The following is a 22,646-nucleotide window of genomic DNA, read 5'->3' as shown; positions in this document are numbered from 1 at the left end:
TCTTTTATGTTATTCTGCCCTTTCCCAAGAAGCCTTATCTGGCAACAGAAAACCACACACATACACACACAGGTTTTGAAACTACGGGCAAAATAACGGGCTTTTTCTATACTCCTTTGTTTTCACTATAAAACCTCTCGCACAGACCAAAAACAAGTCCGTCTTGCACGCTGCAGCTACTCTTTGCTTTATTATTCTACGTTCTTTATGAATATTTCTTTGCGTTTTTGGTTTTCTCGTTTATATAGGTGGATTATAAGGGGGGATTCATTTGCGAAACGAAACAAGAAAATAAGCCATCATCATATTGAGTGTTATTTATAATTGTTTCATTTTTTGCCGGCGTTTGGTTTGCAATGGTTTTTGCATCATACATTTATATATATATATACTTGTGTGTATGTGTTTTGTGTGTTCTTTTTATATAATGCTATCTGATCTCTTTTACCTCTTGCTTTCTTTTCTTCCCTTCCCTCTTTACTAGTTACTCAACAATGCAAACTGATTTCGCTCTGCGATTTGCGGTTTTTTCTGTTTTGTTTTTACTGTTTTATTCTGTGTTTTACCATTTAACCATCCCTTGAAGATGTGCTGCTGAGTGGTTTTAAAGAAAGAGAAGAACAAATTCGACTTTTTCTTAAATTATAACGTTTCATTTGCATCCTTTGGACAAATGTCAAACTGTAGCATTTTGTTTGTTACATTGTTTGTTTACTTTCTTACTCTTGTGTTACGTTTTGTTCTGTAATCTTACTTTCACTTATTTACCTTACTTGCATTAGTTGCTTTCTCTTTCTTATGTTTTCCCATGTGTCTTGCAAATAAGTTACATCGCATCAAAAAACTGCTTATCGGCTGGTTGTGCTTTTTTTGATCGCTGCAAACATGTCCCAACGGACACAAACTCACAATGATACACCCAAAATTAGCATTTGTTTTACTTAGTTGCTGTGTTCTTAGTTTCAATACAAACAATTGCATTTAAATATATTGAATTCTTGGGAGATTTGTAGAGTATTAGCTTAGCTTTTACGTCACTCATCTTGGTCACCTGGCTGCACTTTTTTCCGTTTTTTTAAATAATCAACACTTTACTATAAACAGAAGAAGCTACTGCAAACATTAATTCTACAGCTTCTGACATTGTGTTGTGTAGGTTTGCTCGAGCTAGGTGTTTTGGATTTAGGAGAAACGAAATGCTATCGAGTTTGCCTATTCTTGATTGTGGAATTCATTATTTCTTCATTTCCAATTTCCTTACACCTTCACATTCTCATTCCCTGGACGGTTTCTGAGCTGAAAGAGAGAAAGATTATGTGTGTGTTTGTGTGACAGAGAGAGAGAGAGAGAGAGGGGGAGAGGAGAGCAATTGTGTGAATGAAACGAATGCAAACCGTCGTCTACTGTGATTGAACGCAATACTTTTTCTTACAATTCGATCAATCTTGTCGCCGCCTACTATACGCAGTTCATTGGTTCGTACAAATTTCGGTGAAGCCAACTACAGTCGAGGACGAAAAAAAGCATTACCAAGGGGAATCAACTGCTTACAATAGTACTTCCACAATATTCCAAAAAGGGGAGACGTTTTACATGCTCTCGTTGGAGTAGAGGATAATATTTCTTTTATTTGTGATTAAATATTCCACAAATGATTGATTTTCTAAAAAAAGAAATAAAAAGTTGGATTAAAAAAAGCATTAAAAGAAGAAAGTAACATTAATGTAGATCTAATTACTAAGAGATTATTACCCTACCTTTCGGACGAAATTCCTTTCCCTTCGGTCAGTGCCAGCGCTCTTGTGTTCGATTGCGATCACGACAAACACGACAAACTTCAACCCGCACCTTTACTATCCCTTATTACTAGGCTATGTTCTTCATCTGTTGCCACGTGGCGCGTATATAATCTTATCATACACACACACACACGCAAAATCTCCCGTACGCACACTAACACACACATACACACATGCACACTTACATACATACGGACATACATATTGGACACATTTGCACAGGATGCACTGAGTTTTTCTTTGTTAGCTGTGGGGTTTTACCTTTCGCTAAATAAGCTTACCAATAAGTACGATATGTTAATGCGTGAGTTATGGGGCAAGGAGAGAAAGTAAAGGACAGTTGCACAAAGAAACAGAATGACATGGAACAGGAGAGGATTAACGTTACTACCGTATTACAGGCTTAATTGCTACCACACTGCAAGGACACACTTACACAAATGCGATCAGTTTCCTTTCGCTTTTTTCGCCTCTCTTCTTCCAGAGAATTCTCAACTTCCTTCTACTAGCAATTTTGTTCAATCGAACCGCGTTGTGTTTTGTGTTTTCGCTTGTTTTTCCATCGCTTCTTTATTTGTTATACTTCCATTTACAATACTTCTTGTTTTGCGCGTGTGTGTAGTTTCTTCCACCTAGCGCCGCTACAATTGTTGAATGGCCATTTAATGAAGAACAGTTTTTGTTTGTTTTGTTTTGTTTTACGTGATCGTGTGTTTCATATGCCCTTTCTTCTCTAACATCATTTCACACGCCTCGACGAATGGCTCTACAACGCAAAGCAAAAGAAAAATTGAATGAAACAAAACAGGAAACAATGTGATAAAAATGTACAGCAAGTATGAGAAGGTGGTGGTGGTGATGGGAGGTGCAACCTTTGTGTGTCCTTCCGGAGCAGCAAATGAAACCACCGAGCGGCGTGCATTAACTGGGATTTTGGGGGTAAAAACGCCCTTCCAATGCTATGGAGGAGCTCACACAGCATGAAGGATGGATGGGAAAATAGGATTTAAAAAAAGCTTATAATTCTAACGCCATCCTTTTATGCGAAAAACACTCTCTGCGAACTGTGTTTTACAGGAAATAATTGGCAGTTTACACTAAGAAACGACCACTTGATTTACTAAAATCACACTCACACAGTGCAGCAACACGGGCACACGAAAATAATATGCCAACATGTGAAAATTCAATCCTCAGGCTGGGTTTGAAGCGTGCAAATTATAAAATGAACATCCGTTTTGCCGAGCTAAAGATCGTAGAGATCTCAGCTTCTTAAAAATACTATGCGCCTGAATGCATGTAAAATAAAAAAAAACTGACAAAATGGATCTAGGGTGTCCTCAACAGACACTTTTCTCTAGTTTTCTTCCACAAAAGCCTACCGCAACTTAATGACTCTCGTTATACGCACTACACACATCTCGCCACTCTTAATCTGAGGGAACACACCACTCAAATCTAACACGAGCAAGGACAAACAAACAATACAATAACAAAGCAGCTTTCCCGGGGCATCGTTTTGCGTCATTGTGCGTCGTGCGTTCGGTTCGTTCTTGGTAAAGAAATGAATCCCAGCATGGTGTGGCTGCGTCCTCCAGCGGTTGATGATTCTTTACTGCAATTTTCGCAGCTGACGAAAGGGTTGCAGAGTCGACAAAAAGTGACACTAAAAGGAAAGAGAGTGACAAAAAAGTGTAAATATAACATGATTTCCAAATTCGATTAATTTTTGGAGAAGATTTTTTTTGGAGGTTACTGTAGAGATCGGCTCTCGGCAGTAGTTAGTTACCAGTTTGACAGACAGATGGCGCCACGGTCTCATCTTTAAACTGTCACTTCAAGGTGAACTTTTTAAGGCAAATTGGGGTCGAAATTGTTTAAAAAATCGGACTGAAAGTAGCGCCATCTGTTTACTGAAACTGTGTACTATGAAACTAACACTATACACTAAGGGCATCCAATACAATAACCATCGCAAATTCCTTCCTTTCCCACAATGTACCTCAAAAACTAACCTCTCATTTGTGTGGGTCCATTGCTGCAGGGTTTCTTCTCGCCTTTTTTTCTTTTTCGCGCTCATATTGTGAAGTAAGTGCGCTGGAATGGCCTCAGCAGTAACGATATCCCCACAAAGTCGGTGTGCCGGTTTACTTCGAAGGAGCGCGGGAAAAGCTGCGACATAGCTGGATGTCGGTTACACCGTGAGTAGTAGCCAGTAGTAGCCAGTAGTAGTTAGTGGGGCTTCTTTATCTACACACACACGTGACTTCCACAGTGGTAGTAGTAATTGTTGTTTTGTGATAGCTGCACGTGGGGGATATACCAGTAGTGAAGTAATAGCGCCGATAGTACTAATGATAGGTTTAGTAGTCGTCTTATCATAAAATGTTTCTGTGCTGTGTGTATGTGTGCTGTTCGCTTCATTTCTCCCCCTATTTTCCACTACTAATCGTACGAAATACGTATGTGTGTGTGTGCGGGTTTCCTCCTCGCGTGGCCATCCTGGAACTGGCTCAGCAGTATATAAGGGACACGCGCACACTAAAACAAAATTACACACACATACACACTCATTACACGCAGAGACGGACTGTGTTGCACTTGAATAAATGACCTCTTTTGTGTATTCTTTTTGTGTTGTTGTGTTTTTCACCATCTCGTTCTTCTTCCTACATCCATTGTTTTGTTTCTGTTTAATCAATTTTATACATCTCACACACTATTACACACACACGTTTTACGTTTATCCTTCGGCTACATCCTTTTAGCTATTACGTCTTTCCTTCTTTCTTCTTCTTTTCATTTTCTCCTTTCTCTCTTCTCTACGCGCATCCCGTTTTTTCTCCTTACCCTCCGCAATGTACCGTATAGCTACATTTTGTTTCTCTCTTGTAGACTTTTCTTTTATTTTAATAATATATAATCCATTTGTGTGTGTTTTTTTTCATATTATTAAGCTGATTTCTAGACTTTTTGTTGTTGTTGCTTGTTTTTTTTTTAATGAATGGCGCCGCACGGCAGCTGCGCTCGTGTGCGTGGAATTGTTCTGCACCGCACTCTTCTGCCCTCTGCTTTGCTTTCCCGAGCAATGGCGGACAAAAAAAAAACGGAATCGAAATCGCCGTGGCGGCGGTTTTGGATTAATGGAGGCGGGAGGGAGTAGAGTTTGGAACATTTGTTTACCACTCATTTGCATGCATTTGCGTTATGCACATTGTTGTGCAGCATTGTAAGTACATTGCGTATTGTTTTCCGGTGCTGGTGGCTGGTGATTTTCACTTTCCTCATCCCCGTCAGCCCTATCAGGGCAAAGAAGCAGTCTGCAAGTGACCATTCCCGTGTTTGGTTGGTTGTATGGTGGTTTGTCAGATTGTTCTGTTATCTTTCAGACCAGGCTGTGGGCTTGGTTTTGCTCACTGGCGGGGATATGCGGGATGGGATGGTCTGAAGTTATTAAATTTGTTCACCACACCAGTTTGTCGCACTTAAATTCCACGCAATGCCGCTGCTGCTGCTGCTGAGTGTGTGTATTAGTGGTTTCATGCTTTAACCTTGTTGCGTCGAAAGCGGAGGGAAAATGGGGGGGGATAATGTTCTTTTTCGGTATGCATGAGAGTATAGAGCTGCTGATATAATTCATGTATGTATATATATCTATATGTTCAGTTGTATATATATTTTTAGAGGTGTAGTTTTTTAGCCTGTATGGTGGTACTTGGAGAGCCGGGAGCGGGGTAAATACTTTTTGCTTGCAAATGAATGGCCACTCCACTGTTCTGTTGCTGCGGCTGCTGACTACACTGCCTCGCGGGGTTGATAATGATGCAGCAGGAGGGGAGAAAGAAGAGGGGAATTGTGTATGTGTGTGTGTTTGTTTTTTCTGTTTGCAATTTTGCGCCAGCTGCTTTTGTTGTGGATGTTTGTAATAAATCTGTCATACTTTAAAATATTTGATATATTCCATTTAGCTGAAACGAGACAGAAGAAAGGGACCATTAGCGATTGGGATTAACAGTAATTGTGCAAATTCGGTTTCCCGATAGCATCACGGCACCGTTTTGGGCATTCAAACCCCCACCCAACTCGGCATGGTTTGAACAAACAATTGTGATTTAATGTGTAATCAGGTTATTATTGACCATCATTAGCTTTGTTTGCGAGGCCGATAGATCTCTAGCACGCGCCCTAGAGCTTTGGCAAACCACGTGAGAGCGTGTGTGTTGGTGCTTTGTTAGCATATGCTTTCCCAATGTTAGCCAAACCCCATTTTACTAGAAACGATCGAGCGGGTAATTAGCGTAATAGATTTCAGATTTTCCGATACGTTGCTTCTCCCACTGTCCCGTGCATGATTTATTTCCCACAGGTATTAGGGGTTGACCCGCGTGTGTGCTGTAGCTGGAGCTTTGAAGCGTTTTTTTGATAGGATTGAAAATAAATCAATTTAAAAAAACCATTAATAGAAGTTGAACTGTAGCTGGTGCTTCTGTGTAGCTTTATTGTACTAAAATTACTGTAAACTATTGGGTTAAATCCATCCTAATCCAACCAACCACTAATCCAACCATCACCCTCTGGCTTGCTTTCAAACGGGGCCCTGCCTTCACACGCAACAAGCGTTTTTCTGTGAGATTAAATTAAACACTTATTTAATTAAATGCAGCTCAAATGGAGTTCGAGTAAACAGCCCGAAAACCATCAAGTTAAGGCATTTCGTGTGAATAAAACAAAACTACAATTTGCTGCTTTTGCTTCCGAACATGAACAATCAATCGATTCGGCAAATTATCTCTCAATCCATGTTACGCGTTCTCTGTTGGGGCCATTTTCGTACGAACTGCACACGAAGTACACAGAATTACCAACCTCCCTTGTAGCATAATTGTGTTACCACACATTCTCGGGAAGAAACATTTACATCGCCCGGTCCCAGTATGTTGCTTCCCTTTCCCGCGAACGCTGTGTTATGCCAACAGTTGTGTTCCTCCGTCTTCCCGCTGGATCAATCTGATGCCAAATTTGCAACACCACGTCAAAACCATATCGGCCAATACACGGCTTTCCAAAAGGTCGAAGAATACGGTCGGGCAGGGGGGCATGAGTTAATCATTCCATCCTTCCACCCGGTTTTAACAGTAGACATGAAGATGGGATTGAATTAAATGATGGAGAAAGGGGGTTTCCATCTTAACCCGTAAGCTTCCTAGAGCTCGGGTAGAAGTGCGCACACACACACACACTGGGGGAAAACTTTGACGGATAGAGCAAGGATACAAGTTTCTGCTGTCAGCCCAGTAACAAGTTTGCTGCCAAAGAGCTTTTGCATTTCTTTCCTCTCCCCACCGTTGGGTGGTGGGCACAAAGAAGGTGCCACCGTGAGGAGGGGGAGAAAGAAAGCCACCAACTGTCAGAAATTATTCAACTGTTGTCAAACTGATACCGCCGGCTCCAGCAGTTCCAATTTCATGAATTATTAATACGTTCATTAATCACACGGCGCACCGTTTCTCGTTCGTTCGGAAGCCGCACAGCATCAGCTGGAACAAGAATAATGTACGACGAGGTTGAGGTTGTCTTTTTTGGATGGTTTTTTTTGTTGGTTGAAGGCTTACCTCACCAACGTTTGGATAAAGTTTGTGTTAGAAGCTTACTAACAGGTTTCATACTGTTCCACTAAATTGTGGCATTAGTTTAATATAATGTGGATTTTCAATGGGAAATAAAGTTGATATTTTGCACAATAATCAAAAGCCCTTCAGACTGCTCCTATTGCTGGAATTAAGCATTAAAATTATGATTATCTCATTGAACGTATGTAACACACTGCATAACACAGTCCAGTTTGCTACAATAGCATCGTGCGAAAGCACAGTACAATTATTACAAAATATCTACCACACTATACCATTGTCAGAGCGCAACCCATAACAAGAAACACTCCACAGGCCGCGGTGAAATATTGCCCACTGTGAATTTCATTGGAAAAATTTGCAAAACCAACCAGGTTTCTGTTTGCCGAGGGCAATGCGGTATTCCATTTCATCCATCACATGCAATTCAGCGAACGAAAGGACACACACATTTCCCGGACATTTCCTGTTGGTACTATTACTACTACTACCACTCTGTAGTGCGGTCGTTTACGTCCAAAACTTCCATCCATTATCCATTATTTCCCAAAACCTCAACACCCGTGGGTGTACGTGTACGCTCACGCGGACGCACTTGAACGTGATTGGGAGTTCATTATTACTTCGAGAAAAAAGCGATGTCCAAACGACTGTGAATCCTGGCTGATTCACTGAAAAGAGGAAGCGTCACTTCCATTTGGCCCCACGGAATGGTTTAAAGTCGCAAAAGGGATCCAATTGCGGCGAGAGTGCTCTGAGGCGGAAGGGTTCTGTGGAATTGCTTTTGAAATGTTACCATTCCGAATGGAGTGGACGAACAGAAGAAAAAAAAAAAAAACACCTCGGACACATCCACACATAGGAAAGGACGGTTCCGCAACGCTTCCGTAAGCAAACGATTGCCTGAAAGCGAGTGTGTCACGTTGTCCCGCAACGAAGACAGACAGCAAACCAGACGAAAAGTGGAGTGGTTGCGTTGATTACGTTGTGCAAAACCCCTCCCCATCCCGGGGATCCGTCCCGGAACGGAAAAGGCAAACCCATTTGAATAGTAATAACAATGGGGATTTGCTGGGAAAAGCTGTCCATCCTTGTGCAAACCCACACACCCACACGCGCAAAAAAGCAGGACACATTCGGTAGATTCTTCAATCATCCCACGGGGAAAGGGATTTTCCGATTGCTCGCCGCCGGCGCACTGCACTTACATTGTGGAGTTGTCCCACTCGAGCTGGCTGACGTTTTTGTAGCGCCCGTTCAGCACCTCCTCGTCCTCGGAGTCGGAGTTGTCCGACTCGGAGCTCTCGTCCGACAGGGCGTCGTGCTGCATCGGGTTGATGGTGATGGTGAGCGCCGAATCGTCCCAGTCGAGCTGCTGGTCCGGCGCAACCTTCGGGCACGGCAGATGCTTGTCGGTGAGGTTGCGCGCGAACGCACTGCCGCCGGCCGCGCCGCCCGCTGCACCATGGCCGCTACTGCCGCCCGCCAGTGCCGCGTTGCTGTTGCGCAGACGGGCGATGCCGACGCCGCAGATGAGCAGCACGAACGAGCCGCAGATGACCACGATCAACATGGTCGAGTGGGACGAGGCGAGCTTCTCGTGGCCGAGCAGGGCGGCGCCGCCACTGCTGCGCACCTTCGACTGCGACTCCTGGACGTCGTGCGAGTGGAGCATTACGTGCGCGTACTGGTTTGCATTGTCTGTGGCGGTGGGAGAGAAAAGGAAGTTGTGAGAAACGTTAGAAACATGTAACCCATGCACCCAGGAGACATTAACGTCCAGTAGACTCTTACCATGCGAATCGACCGCAACGGCTGGATGCTGCTCCGATGGGGCGGTCGAGATGGCCAGCAACACATTGGAGGATGGTGCGGAGGCGGAAGCAATCGACGAGGTCGGCTGCTGCTTCGGATGCAGCACGGTCAGGGTGAGCGTGTACTCCGCGCTGCGGAAGTGGTCGTCCACCTGGGAGCAGGTCAGCTTGAACACCCGGTTCAGGTAGTAGGCCGGCTTCTTGTTGATGTACACGAGCGACTTCAGCACGTGCTGGTAGTTCTCGATCGTGTCGTACCCGATCATCTCGACGCCCTCCTTGCTGATCTGCGTTTTGATGTCGAACTTGAACAGCGACTCGTCCGCACCGTCCTTATCGTCGATCGTAATCTCCTCGTGGTCCGGGTTCAGGCTCGGGAACACGTTCACATTGCACGAATCGAGCTTCTGCAGCTCGGGCCGAATATCCTTCCCAGTGTAGACGCTGATGTTGATCTGGGCCAGTATCTTGACGCCCTCCTTAATGTCCGGGTACGAGACGAGATGGTTCGAGTTGCCGCTGATCACGATCTGCGGCTTCTGGTCGGTGGCGAGCGGCTTATCCACCAGTATCTTGTTGTACAACCCGGACGAGGAGGACGAGGAGGTGGCCGACGCAAGCATGCTGCCCCCGGACAGGCTGCTGCCCGCCGAGCTGACCATAATGTACGTGTCGATCGTCGGCAGCCGGATCGCCTTCTTGTTCGGGCAGCTGACCGTCGTCATCACCTGGATGTTGCGGCGCCCGATCGTGGGGCTTTCCTTCGAGTTGATGTACTGGATCTGCTGCAGCAGCTGCTCGATGTTCGTCTTGTTGCTGCCCTCGATGATGATCTTGTTCATCTGCGTGTTCGACTGGATCTGCTGCTCCGGCTCCAGGTAGTGGTCGGCCGGTGGCAGCAACTTCTCCGCACAGTCCGTACCGCACCGGATCTGGCTCGCCGTCAGCACCTTGCGCGTGGACAGCTTAATCTCCGCAATATCCCCACTGAACCCGTGCTTCAGCCGGTTCTCCGACCCCTGGTAGCAAGCGCCGATCGCAAGCGTCGTGTTAATGCCGTGCGCCGCATGCAGCGGCCAGTCATCGATCACCTCCGGATTGCTGTGCCGGTCCTCCACGTTGCTCTCGAACCGAATGCCATCGATGTACAGGTCCACCTTCGGCAGATCCACGTTGATAGTGTAGTGGTGCCACTCGTTGTCGCACACCTGCGGTATCTTCCAGCGCCACTCGGCCGGGCTGAAGATGTTCAAATCGCCATCGTTAAAGTCCTTGCGCAGCAGCAGTATCAGCCGGCAGTTGCGCACAAACAGCGCCATATGGTGGCGGTTCATTTTGTGGTCGTCCGCGCTGCACACGATGTGCTCCTTCGTGTGCTTGTCCGTGCTCACGATGCTGTTGTGCCGGAACATGGTTACGATGCTGAACTGGTGCGCGGCAAAGTCCTGCGGCTGTACCACATTCTTCGGCACAATCGCGCCCGAGCTACCGTCAAAGTGGAAGATCGCTTCCGCCCCCTCGTCGTACGTCAGATCCTTCGTCCAGTCCGTGTTCTTCTGCAGCAAATCGACCAGCCCATCGCCGTCCCGCTCCCGGCCACTGCCGCTTTCGCTCAACCGACGCAAACACTGGCTCGCGTCCCGATCGCAACCGAACGAGATGTGCTTGGTTTTGAGCGACACCGACGACTGGATGACCATGTCCTCGCCCTTGCACTGCATATCGCACAGCTCGAGGTGAATCTTCGGGAACAGCGACACACTTTCCATGGAGTTAGCGACGTAGTCGATGCGCTCGGCCACACCCATCACGTGCGCCTCGCAGACGCGCCGCACGCGAATGTTCACCATGACCGGGGCGGACTGCTTCATCGCACAGTCGTACGCGACCACTGAGAGGATGTGATTGTGTGAGATCTTGTGCGAGAGCGGTTCCGTGTTGCGTATCGAGCCCTCGTTGTCGATCGTGAACGGCTGGTCGTTGGTGAGGATCTCGTACTTGCACACATCGCCGAACAGGGGCGTACAGTCCTTGTCCGTTGCTTCGACGCGGATTATCTCCTGATAGAGGCGGCCCTCGTCAACCTGGAAGAAGAGAAGAGAAGATGTAATTAGATCTCAAGATTTGAAGAGGTTCAATTATGGCTTAGTCATCGTTTCATGGTTGAATTTCTAAGAATTGAAGCAGCAATTGAACTAGTGATGGTTAAAGTTGGCAAAAATCCGGAGTCGACTCCGATCCGACTCCGATAATTTCGGAGCCGACTCCGAAAGTTAGGTCCGCCCAGTATTATCCGGAGGCGTTCTGAGTCATTCGTAGTTGCCTCAAGTTATCCGGAGTTGTCTGGAGTCATCCAGAGTTGTTCAGAATCGTCTGGAGCCGTCTGAAATCTCCCGGAGTCGTCCGGAGTTGTTCGAAGTCATCTGGAGTCATCTGGAGTCGTTCGGAGTCGTCCGGAGTCGTTCGAATTCGTCCGGAGTCGTCCGAAGTTGTCCCATAATCGGATCGGAATCGTGGGTGCGCTCCAAAGAGCACATCACTAAACTGAATCCACTGGACCCATTGGCTTTCCTCTGATTGGAATAGATTTCTTATAATTATAAGCTTTAGCCTACATTAATCTGATTAGTTATTTTAAGAACTCTTTGCGATGATTGAACCTCCCGAAAGGATTACGAGTTCAGCCCAGCACGTGTACGAATGACGCAACATCTCCCAGCAGATGAATTGTACACGCAACGAAGCGTAAATAAATGCCCCACAAAACCACCACCATCGAAAGGCTGGTTGAAGGGACCCGTAAACAGTAATGTGCCGATGTAAAACCGTGTAATGAAACCGAAACTTTACACAACCGAGACTGCTGGGAGAGAGAGAGAGAGAGAGCAGACATTCAATGTGCCACAGTAAAACATAACCACTAGTTGTGGTTCGTCGGGTTTGCCGATAACGAAGCGTCGAACATTTTCACCAACCTCCCCTTCCGATTCCTCATCCTGCGATAAATAAAACGGGTAAATATCCTTCGATTTGCTTTCAATCACGGGGACCCCGCCAGAAGGAGGAGAACTGGACTGAGATTAGACTTTAACACCGATGGAAACTCCGAACTCAGGACAGGAGCTGGACCCCTGTCCAAAAATAGAGTCCGCAACGGCAACGGCATGAAATACAACGACATTTAGCAATCAATGAGCTGTGGAGGGAGGCATGACTATGGCCAAAATGTGATCGTTACCCCCCCATGGCGAACCCGATTGGCTAAGCCCACTACTATCGTGGCAATCGGAATGCGTCACGCGCTGTGTGTGTAGGAGGGAATTGTGGGGTAAAGGTGGGGTCAGGCAGATTAAAAAGGTAAGATTAAGTTTCGCTCCAGAGCGCTTCAAACGCAGACCATTTCCAATTCCGATGTAATAAAGCTCTTCTATCGCTCTCTCTCTCTCTTTTTCTCTCTCAATCTCTCTATATTTACCTCGCACTGTGCCTACGGAGGTAGTTTTCCTGCCTGCTAGGGCCTACCATTTGTTAGAGTTACTTCATTTCACAGCCTCGTCGTAACGACAGGCCTCATTGACGGAGGAAGAGTGTTGTAGCACAGTATGCTGCTGTAATATCGATTTTTACCGACAAGCTTCCGAAAAGGTTTTTAGTCAGGATTTGACCATCACACCTACCACTACCACTACCACCAGGGAAACGATCCAATCTCCGCATTGGGCTGGGCAAATAACAACTTTCAGACGCCAGTCAGTACCAAACAAGCGATTATAAAAAAAGAAAGCAAAACGAGAACGATGACGAAAAGCTTCCAGAAAAGAACAGGAAGGAAAAAAAACACACACTTTATATCGGACAGAGGAGTGGATGTGAGCCAGCGTGGAAATTAGTTTTTCCCATGCTAATCGTTACCGAAAATTTATTCTCCGTTGAGGTGCGCGTGATCGAGGGAGAGATAGAAGCGCAAAATGTAAGGGAAAACGAATGAAATAGAGCGAGCTGAGCTAGAACAACTGTAACACGTAATTCGATCAGGATGAAAGAAAGAAAGGGGGATTGGGGTGGTAAGTGGGTGGTGGTGTGTTTTGGAACTGTTTTCCTCGTTGCACCAAAGGTTATTTTTAGTGAATAAAAAAGAAGGTCTAAAAAATATGTGATGCGGTTAGTCAATTTAGTTCAACAAACACGATGAAAGATTGGATTCGTGCTTCAATTTTGCTAGCAGAAACGAATTTTATGAATTTGAAGAGAAAATTACAAATTCTTCAAGAAGTAGGATCATTTCGGGATACAAATAGTTACAAAAGTTTCTATTACCCATATTAGATGATTGGTAGTGAACATAAAAAACGAGCAAAAGACATCTACCTTCCGAGAACGAAAGGACTTTGCTACAGAATCAGCCACATGATGAAACATATTCAAGAGGTTTTCAGGGGCTCTCAAAGTTGTGGGACACTTTCTTCACTGTGTCTTATCCGAAAAGAGCATTATAAGATGGAAATGGCACCTCCAACAGAATCATTGGAAACTTCCTATTAGATTTGTCCAAAAAGGGTCTATCTCTCAGCATATAAAGTTCATTTCCTGTAAGAAAGAGACGAAAAAGTGTCCCACAACTATGAGAACTTCTGAAAAAGCCATAGCTGGTGTACTACTCAAGCCCCATAACAAAAGTATATAAAGCCTCACATTTATTATTCTACCAATCATATCGAAACGATCTCCACCACAGTTCGTCCATTTGACGCCCAGCATGTCATAAACATTTCACTTTCGTTGTGCCCATTTGCACCCCGGCGTTTGGGCGGCGGAACTAATCGAACGATCAAAACGAGAAGCAAACACCTGAAAAGGCTGAAACCCACAAGCACACCGGCGCACACATACACACAGAGTTGTTGTCAGCGACACAGTGGTAGATGGGTGACAAATTTTTGGCTCCAAGGGCGCCTTGGACACCGGACCCTTATACCGTAAGCGCACCATGTCCACCACAAACGCCGTCGACAATTTGAAATGCAAACGTTGACCCCCGTTTTCCCTCGCACCCGAATGGACCCGGAAAGATTTCTAGCGCTCAATGCTGGGTTGGCAAATGTGAAGGGAAGGAAAAACTAGCTAACGAAGACCCGCAGTACGGTGAACCGTGATGTGATCGATGAGCTAAACCAGTGGGCAAACGGAACGGAAACGAAACGCGACCGCTGCATGACCGCCGCGGGGCATGACGATACGGTACGGGAACGGGCGGCATCATCCGTCCGCCGTTTGATGGTACCACACCTTGCTTTTGCTAGCACAAAACTGCCGTTTTGTTGACATGATTGATGTTTGCGTATGTACAACAGTTCCAAACTAAAAAACTAGTCCCCGAAAGCGATTGCGCTGATTGAAGGATGGGAAAAAGGGGGGAAGGAATGCTCCAAACCTAGCGGGGTACAGGGCAGTAGAAGTTACGCAAGACGACTTGGGTGAACCTTTTCGATCGATTGGTGGAAGCGTGTCCCTTCTCAGCCCTTTGAGAGGGTTGAAGCTTTTATCGGAAAGTGGGAATAAAGCTCTGAACCGTTTCTCCCAAGCATGTGCCTCTTTCACGTGTTCCCTACTAATTTCCTCGATGGGAAATAACACCTAGCAAGCAGTTAAGTGGCTCCATGTACTACACTATCCGCACGGGGGTTGGGTTGTTGTTTTGGCTATTAGTTTCCATCACCTTCGTCGCGGCCGTATCACACACTTCCCGTGTGCTATTTAACAAGCTGCCGAGGTTTCACCAACCGATACAAGCGTTCGCTACACAGCAAAACGCTAAACATACACCCTATTGATGAACGAAGAATCGAATTCTTTGCACCACCACCATCGATTATAGCCGTCCGTCTGGGTGGGAAGCTCATAAATTTCCAACCTGAAAGCACGAGGTCCACGAGGTCGCCTTGTGTGAACGGTGGCAGCCTTCACAGGTGAAAAGTGAGTCATCAGATGTTGAAAGTAGCAAGCATAAAGAGAGGAAAGAGAACACAAAGTTCTGAGACGGCAACCTATACACCTATAGGGCACACACACGCGATGGAAAAAGTTGCGAAATGAAAATGCGCCAAAAGTTGCGGATTATTTATTGCATCAAGTGTTAATGGGCAGCACCGGTGGTATAGCGCGCCGGCCGGAATTAAAAGCAATTTCAATTGGAAGAAATCAACCGAATGGCACCACGACGAGGTCGTTGTTTTACAATTTATTGCCAAAGTAACCTGTGTTGTGTGTGTGTGGTACAAAACACGTTATCGAACCAGCTCTTTTTAGACAAAAAAGAAGTTTAAATATTAAAGTGTCATTCAGCTGTTTGGGAAACATTGGAAACCTTCCAAATCGAACAGTCTCCAACAAAAAAAGACACACTCACACAAAACCGACTAAATAAACGTACATTATGCAGAGTGAAATGCAAAGTAGATTAGCCCAATTGGTACCACCACACTGCCAGGCTAGCTTTTGCAAAGTACGAGCTCGCGGACCACGGGTAGAATACGCGATATACGATTCAAAGGTGCCACGAGCTTCACCGTGTCGGAGGGGTCGGGTCGGTGAGCCTTCCCCGTCTGCAAAGTTTCACCCTGCGGTAGGGTATGGTTGGTTAGTGCAACGAGGCATCCTAAGAAGAAGAAAAAAAAGAAGGCAGGCACTCCAGCCTGCTAGCAAACTTTCGGGTCAGGTCAGGACGACATCAAAGCATGCCTGACTGGCCCCCTCTTTTGACACGCGCACGAAGAGATCTGTGGGGTTGGAAAATTCAATTTCTTTGGGCAAACAATTTCACAACTGCGAGGAATGGAGGGTAAGAGGTAGAAAGGGAGAGACGTAGAGGGAGAGAAAGAAAGGTAGAGAGCTCGTGACAAATTTCAGCATTACAAGATGAATATTCGAAAGAAAATGGTTTAAAGTAAGTTCTAAGTAATTACATGCTCTCACTTATACATGTAAAAGCAACTGAAGTAGTGAGAGCAGTTCCTGAAACTGAGATTTAAATGGGTCTCCAATCGATTGACATGAGCACCTCAGCCGTGGTGCAGGGGCAAGACAAGCGGTCTTACGCTCTGGACGTCGTAAGTTCAATTCTCTTATTTAAACTGAGATTCCAGTTTTAGACGCTGGCGTTTTTCCGATACTCTATTCAAACAGTTATATGACTATGTTCCATTACATACATGAACATTATTTATATTATCATTATTAGATTACCTTATTAAATTAATCATAAAAAACCAACTCAAACTCAAATAATCTGTTTATATCAATAATCTACAATGGAAAATCAATTCCCATGAAGTAGCTCTCCCTTCGGTCTTTTCTACAAGCCTGTAGCCTCAATTATACAAAATGAAAAGCCTCTCCAGTCTTCTGTATCAAATTACCACTCTCTCGCTGGCTTCTCTTGTCTCCCCCCAATGGGGGAAAGAAAAACATCAACAATAAAGTTCCTTATCATCAGTGGGGCGGGCGCGCTCTATAAAAACCAATCCTCGAGTCGAGCAGAAAAACACGTGCAGCGGGCGAAGCTACCCCACCACCGTGGTTGTAGTAAAATTGTAAACTTTCATATTGCCCATGCATTGGACACATGCCTTCCTACATACACGGGGGTGCCATACAGGCTGCCACCAGTCTCGTTCTCCGCACCCACTCACTCCCCGAGTTGGATGCTATTTTTCTATCGTTCGCTTGGCATGATTCAATATCCATTATCTTTTGATGAGCAGCCACATACAACGCCGCGCTGAGAGAGGCAAGATCAGCAAACATTTCCAGTGCTTCATGTGTTTGTAGTAGTATCATGCCTTTTGCAAAAAGTGGGTCCAAATTGTGCCGGGAGAGAGAGAGAGATAAAGGATCCTGCATGGATTAACATTCAATTAAGTATGCGCTTACCCTTTCCTACACCTTCCGTCTACTTCGCTCGTCTAAAAATTGGACGGCGATGCTCGTACACTTCTACACAAACGAAGCCGCTAAGAAATATGCTGGTCGACCCAGTACACTTCCTACACCTCCTTTTTGCAGGAGTGGCAGGCACCAGAGTTCATAAATACCTCCTGCCATCCCTGGTTCCCGCTTAGACAAACAAGGACCCGAGAGCGGCTAAAGGTAGGCACGCAAGGCACAAAAAGAAATAGCCCGCAGCGCTGGCTGGCGGTTGCGGCCTCATCGTTACACAAAACCGTGTATCAGCGGCCTCTTATCGTTCGCTTCACATCGTTAACCGGGAAAGGAGGAGGATGGGGCAGAAGCTCTCGTTTCGCTCGGGCAGCGGTACGACACGATACCCAACATCCCAAAGGATTGCGAAGACACACGCCCGGGACGTGTAATGAAGCCGATGTGCGAAACTTCTACACCGTGGCGAAAGTGTATGCGCGCTCCAAGATGGTGCGTGCGATGGTTCGGTTCTAAAGAAACGGATTTATTGAGGGGTCGGTTTGGCGTCGAGGAGCTACTAAAGGTGGCAGACATACGCAGAAACAGCGGCCTTCTAATCCTCGGCTGTCATAGCGCGGGACACAAACGCGTCGGCCTCGAAAAGTTATCCAATTGAGGGAGAATATTAATTTATTTGTCAAACGTGATTAAAGATACACTCCGGGGATGTGTCGCAAGCTCTGAGTGGCGCTTAATACAGGCCGAGAGCAAGCGAAGGAAGAGCAAAGTGGCAGGAGAAAATTGAGAAGCGCTCCAATAACGCTTTTCCATGAAACCGGGAGCCAAATTCCGAATGTCTGATGGAGCGTAGCCGATGGTATTTTATTGTCATGTAGTTTAAGGGGATCAATATTTCCTCGCCCAATCGTCCCAGTGCCGCTTCCGCCGCCATCGGAGGGAGGCTAAACCACCACCATCGCCCACAATGCTGTTTGTGCCTGTGGTTTGGGCCCTTTTATTGACGAATCTCCGCGCACACCCGCGCGTACACACCTGTGACCGGCGGCGGAGGGATTTCGATGCGTTCGGAGAAAACTGTCCATGCGGTGTGGTTTGAGGGATGCCGTTCCGATCGACTTGCTGGGGGACTGGCGCTCGGTAACGATGACAAATATCTGTGGATTTCAAGCGCCCTTCGCTTCTCTTTCCAAGCGTGTCAGCGCCATCTGGATCGACGAACGACCCTTTCTCCACGGACGACGGACGGAACCGGTCACACGCACACTCCGAAGGATATTGTGCAGAGAGATCCTACCGAAGCACCGAAAGTCGATTGTGCACGTCTCAAGAGCGTGCGGCGTGGGATCCTTTCCGCCTTCTCCACGTGAACGTGGGATGAACTCCTTGCGTTTTGTTGCGAGGGGGCCGACCAGGGCCACAAGACAAACTGTGGACTCTACAACAGCTGTCTTCTAGCGAGCGGATGGCCACTGCGAAGAAGCGCACAAAGGGGGAGCGCGAGCGCGTAGTCCTCGACCGTTTTCTCCGAACTCGATTTGGTGCTCGACGGCAAAACCCTGCCCTGCCCTTGCGCAAGGAAATGTAATTCCATCATTTCCTGCAAAGCGAAGAAGCACCGACTCGGGGAAGGATCGCGAAGATGGTCGCTCTGCTCTGTAAGCCGTAAGCATTTGCCCGAAAGGCGCGGAAAAGAGTACAGCACACCGCACCGAAGCATAATCGAAACGTGAAGTCAAGCCTTTGGGGTTTAGTGGTTTTCGAACGAAGGAACAAGTGTTAGAGAAGGCAAGCGGGATGGCAGGAAGCGGGACAGGACACGGTAAAAGATCTTTGCCGTTTGCTTTCTTGGCGGGCACCAAGAGACAGAGCGAGAGCATGATTGTTGTGCGCTGGTCGGGAAGCGGGAAAATTGCACAAGTGGAACACCAAGGCCACATGAACGAACACCGGGAGAGGATGAAGACTTGGCACCACTTGGCACCACTTTTTCTTTCTCTTCTATTCCCACTCGTTCCACTCAGTTCCAACCCATTCCAAAACCTGTCAGTGAAGCTCGGAAAAGTGAGAAACAAACAAAGTAGGAGGAGGAAAAAAACGGCAAATAAGGACGGAAAAACGGAGGAGAGTTGAGGGGAAGTTGGGGGGAGGAAAAAGTCACGAGTTCCTGACGCAGGAAATAGTAGCTTCGAAGTTTTCTCGTTTTCAATTCCGCCGTTGCGCTCCACGCGCGCCTACCACCATTTCCCCATATACTTCGGCGTGTCTGTGTGGCATTTTCTTGGCAGCTCAGGCATTGCAATATCGTTTCCACTGTCTTGCATTTGAACAGTCAAACCAAGAAATACACAGCCAGCCACACACACACACACACACACACACACACACACAGATGGGAGGAAAGCGTTTTATTTGTGCGCCTAGCCTCGCGTACCGGATGCTGCTTGGGGAAGAATTTTACCTTTTACCTTTCCCAGCGTCGTCATCTATTTCGTTTCCTTCGTCGAAAGCTTCTGCGAAAGGAAGCCACTATTTTTGCTATCGTGACGACAACGTGAAAAAGAAAGGAAATAGGAAAACACACTGACGTCTATACCTAGAGCGCATCCGAATTCGAATAAAGGACGAGGCGATTGTAGAGCGAAAGGTAAAGAATATATAATCCAACGATAACCAACATAGGGAGGCAAGAAGCCACGGACGAAACCGTTGCATTTCATCTGCCGTGCGCCAGCAGCGGGGCCATCCTATTCCAGAAAAAAGGACACACACACACCCCTATTGCGGTCCGTATCTTTGGTGGATGTGTGCAATTTGCGGAAAAATGGGCAACAACCCAGCGAAAGCTCGCCATCTTTTTGCTGTCGAAACGTCATCCACCAAACCGAGGACCTTCGGCGGTGGTGATCCGGAACCTTTAGATGATCAGGATTATCGGTTGCGAGATGATGATGATGATGATGATCGTGGCGGTGTGAAACTGGTGGAGTAGCAAAAGTAAGTCGTGACCAAAGGAGTGACCAAAAACCAGACTTTAAAGAAGGGGATGATGTTGTGGACGATCCCAAAAGAGTTTGGGATTGGATTTGGTGGACCGTGTTTTGTTTCGAAGTTTACTGGTTATAGGGCAAAGAAGCCTGGGAGGAAAGTGAAGCGAACAGTGAAATTTATACAGCGCAATTGAGTGGATGATTAAGAACATCATCAAAAGGATTACCGATATCCTTTCGCTTTGGAGTCATTCCGTAGGTTCGCTTCGCCTTCGAAATTCAGTCCGTTCAGCTCTCTCTCCGGACGGGGACATTCGAGACACGACACTGGATATTGCGCAGATAATGGGCACGTCCTGCCTGTTGGCTGATTGCATGAGATGGGAAGCTGGGAGAATATCTTCAGACGCTCAACCATCTAACGATGAGCCTTTGCTTCTTACACTTTCTCCAAAAAAAAACCCAAAACCATCTCTTGAACGCTGTTTGAAGAAGTGCTACCGACCGCTTTTCGTACCTCATTTGTTTCGTCGGACGGACGGATTCTCTCCGTCTATCTACGACCTCCGAAAACCCTCATCGAACGAAAATCGATGCGACAGAAAGGTTAAATACGACACACAAAATAAAACAAAAAAAAAAAAAACATCCACCCAAGTGGAAATGATCGGATTGTCCTTGAATTTCAGGAACACGGGAACCAAATTGGAGCTGCGGGTTGGCGCGCACACGGGATTTGTTGGCTTAGGAAGGAAAAACACACATTTCGGGAAACAATCACAACAATATACTACAGTGCACAAGCAACAAAGAAAAAAGGTACCGATGCGGTCCCCGGCATCGTGTCCTTTTCGTTCCGGCGTCACGGTCATCACCATCAAAATCATTCTCCAATGTTTGTTTTTTTTTCCTGGTGTACCCCTCGAAAAATCGAAGGCTTGATGGAGCTGGGCTTTGACAGGTGATTCTTCTTCTTCAGGTTTTCAGATAAAGATAGAAGTGAATAGAAAAAAGGAAGCACACCATCACGAGCCTAGGGTAGCTACAGTGTACACACGCATCAGCAGCCCGGGTTTAGGATGATACTTCCAGGAAGGGTTCCGCAGATCGGTGAAACGAAACAAAATCACCAATAAGTTACCGAAATTAGTCCATCGTAATTAAGTTATGGTAAAACGTACCAGGAAAGTACGCACCATGCACCTTTTTTCGGGCTAAAAATAAAACAAAAGGTCCGTGCGAGCACGTCGACTGGTCGCTTGCTGCTCGGAGTTTGTTTTTGTAGGGATTTAAGTAAATCAAGTAAGCTTAAGTGTAGTTGCTAGGGGCATGTTAATGTAAGACTGTTACGATTTAATTTATACTTGGAAATGAAATAGAATACATGTACACACAGCTATTTCAAAGCTGTCGTTTGCTGCTTATTTCATCGCCTAACAATGTCACAATAATTTTCATAACGTTCGTTCAATATCAAAAATACAATTTTTGGGTTGAAATATTGAGGCTCTTCAAAATAGCTACATTTATCTTCAAATCATTAATGGTTATTTTCGATAGTTGCGTAATAATAGCAGCAACTAAGCAATGATCTGTGATTGATTTCTAGATAAGGCATCCACTCTTGCATGGTAAAGCTTGTGCAAGATTTGAACGCATGACGGGCATGTTCTGTTGGGCCGTACAACTTGACGACTGTACTACCGAACCGACCAGTAAACATCGCATTGAATTGAGACAAAAAGCTCATTGAGAGTGAGAATCAATGAGGGAATTTAATCCTGTAAGTGAATGTATGGACACAGCTCAGCTGAGAGAGACTAAAAAAAATCATAGCTCTTTTTATGAATAAATCAATTCCTATTTTATTCACTCTGTATAAGCAAGTAGAAAGTATCCCAAAAGAACGCGTTACTGGTCGACACTGAGCTCTGGCGGATTAACACAAGTGGAGGCTTTAAGCGGTCACACAAAGGAAGGCTTTTCTGAAGAGTAGACCGAAAATTTGTATGAAGAATTCTAAATCAGAGAAGGATTGAGAAGCAAATTTACTAGTGAGTTGAGGAAGATTCTTTTTCTCGGGCCCCCCTTGAGACCTTGAGGCTCCACGCGACCGCTTACTGCTTAATCCGCCCCTGGCGCTGATAGAGAGAAAGAACTCTCTCTCTTTCTCAGTTGAATCCCAAGGAATGAGGTCTCTTTTCAGCCAAGAAAAGAGTGCGTGATATGAATCCACAACGAGTGAGTCTCTAATCGGCACAGAAAGTAGGTGAGTGAGTTGGATCGAAAAGAAGTAATGGCGATATGTAAAGATGGTTTGTATAGTGCATTACTAGTTATCAATCTTCAAATTGTGAGTTTAAAATTCTAATCTCAATCTTCTATTCTGATTCAAATCACTGAAAAAAGTAAGTAGTCTCATTGCTAGTTCTGAGATTTCTTTCCTATTCTGAGAAAACAGTTTTTCCTATTCAATGC

The 22,646-nt window shown here is 45.9% G+C and overlaps 1 protein-coding gene across 7 annotated transcripts in view; it reads right to left on the bottom strand.

The window, feature by feature from the left end:
- Nucleotides 1-2,336: 2,336 nt before the first annotated feature.
- Nucleotides 2,337-22,646, bottom strand: part of LOC120901869 (calsyntenin-1) — a 91,828-nt gene continuing 71,518 nt past the window's right edge. For 6 of the 7 annotated variants that reach the window (XM_040310249.1, XM_040310569.1, XM_040310650.1 and 3 more), the window contains exons 6-9: nt 9,224-11,327; nt 8,638-9,130; nt 3,815-5,767; nt 2,337-3,465 (exon numbers count right to left, since the gene is read on the bottom strand). In XM_040310249.1, the coding sequence (XP_040166183.1) occupies nt 5,764-5,767; nt 8,638-9,130; nt 9,224-11,327 (2,601 nt within the window). In that variant the 3' untranslated portion in view covers nt 2,337-3,465; nt 3,815-5,763. Of the gene's footprint in view, nt 3,466-3,814; nt 5,768-8,633; nt 9,131-9,223; nt 11,328-22,646 lie in introns of those variants that run through there. The other variant, XM_040310727.1, reaches the window with a different exon arrangement.

This window comes from Anopheles arabiensis, chromosome 2 (assembly GCF_016920715.1).
Source record: "Anopheles arabiensis isolate DONGOLA chromosome 2, AaraD3, whole genome shotgun sequence".
Lineage (NCBI taxonomy): Eukaryota > Metazoa > Arthropoda > Insecta > Diptera > Culicidae > Anopheles > Anopheles arabiensis.
Note: the sequence above shows the minus strand (reverse complement) of the source record. Positions and strands in the feature narration are given on the sequence as shown.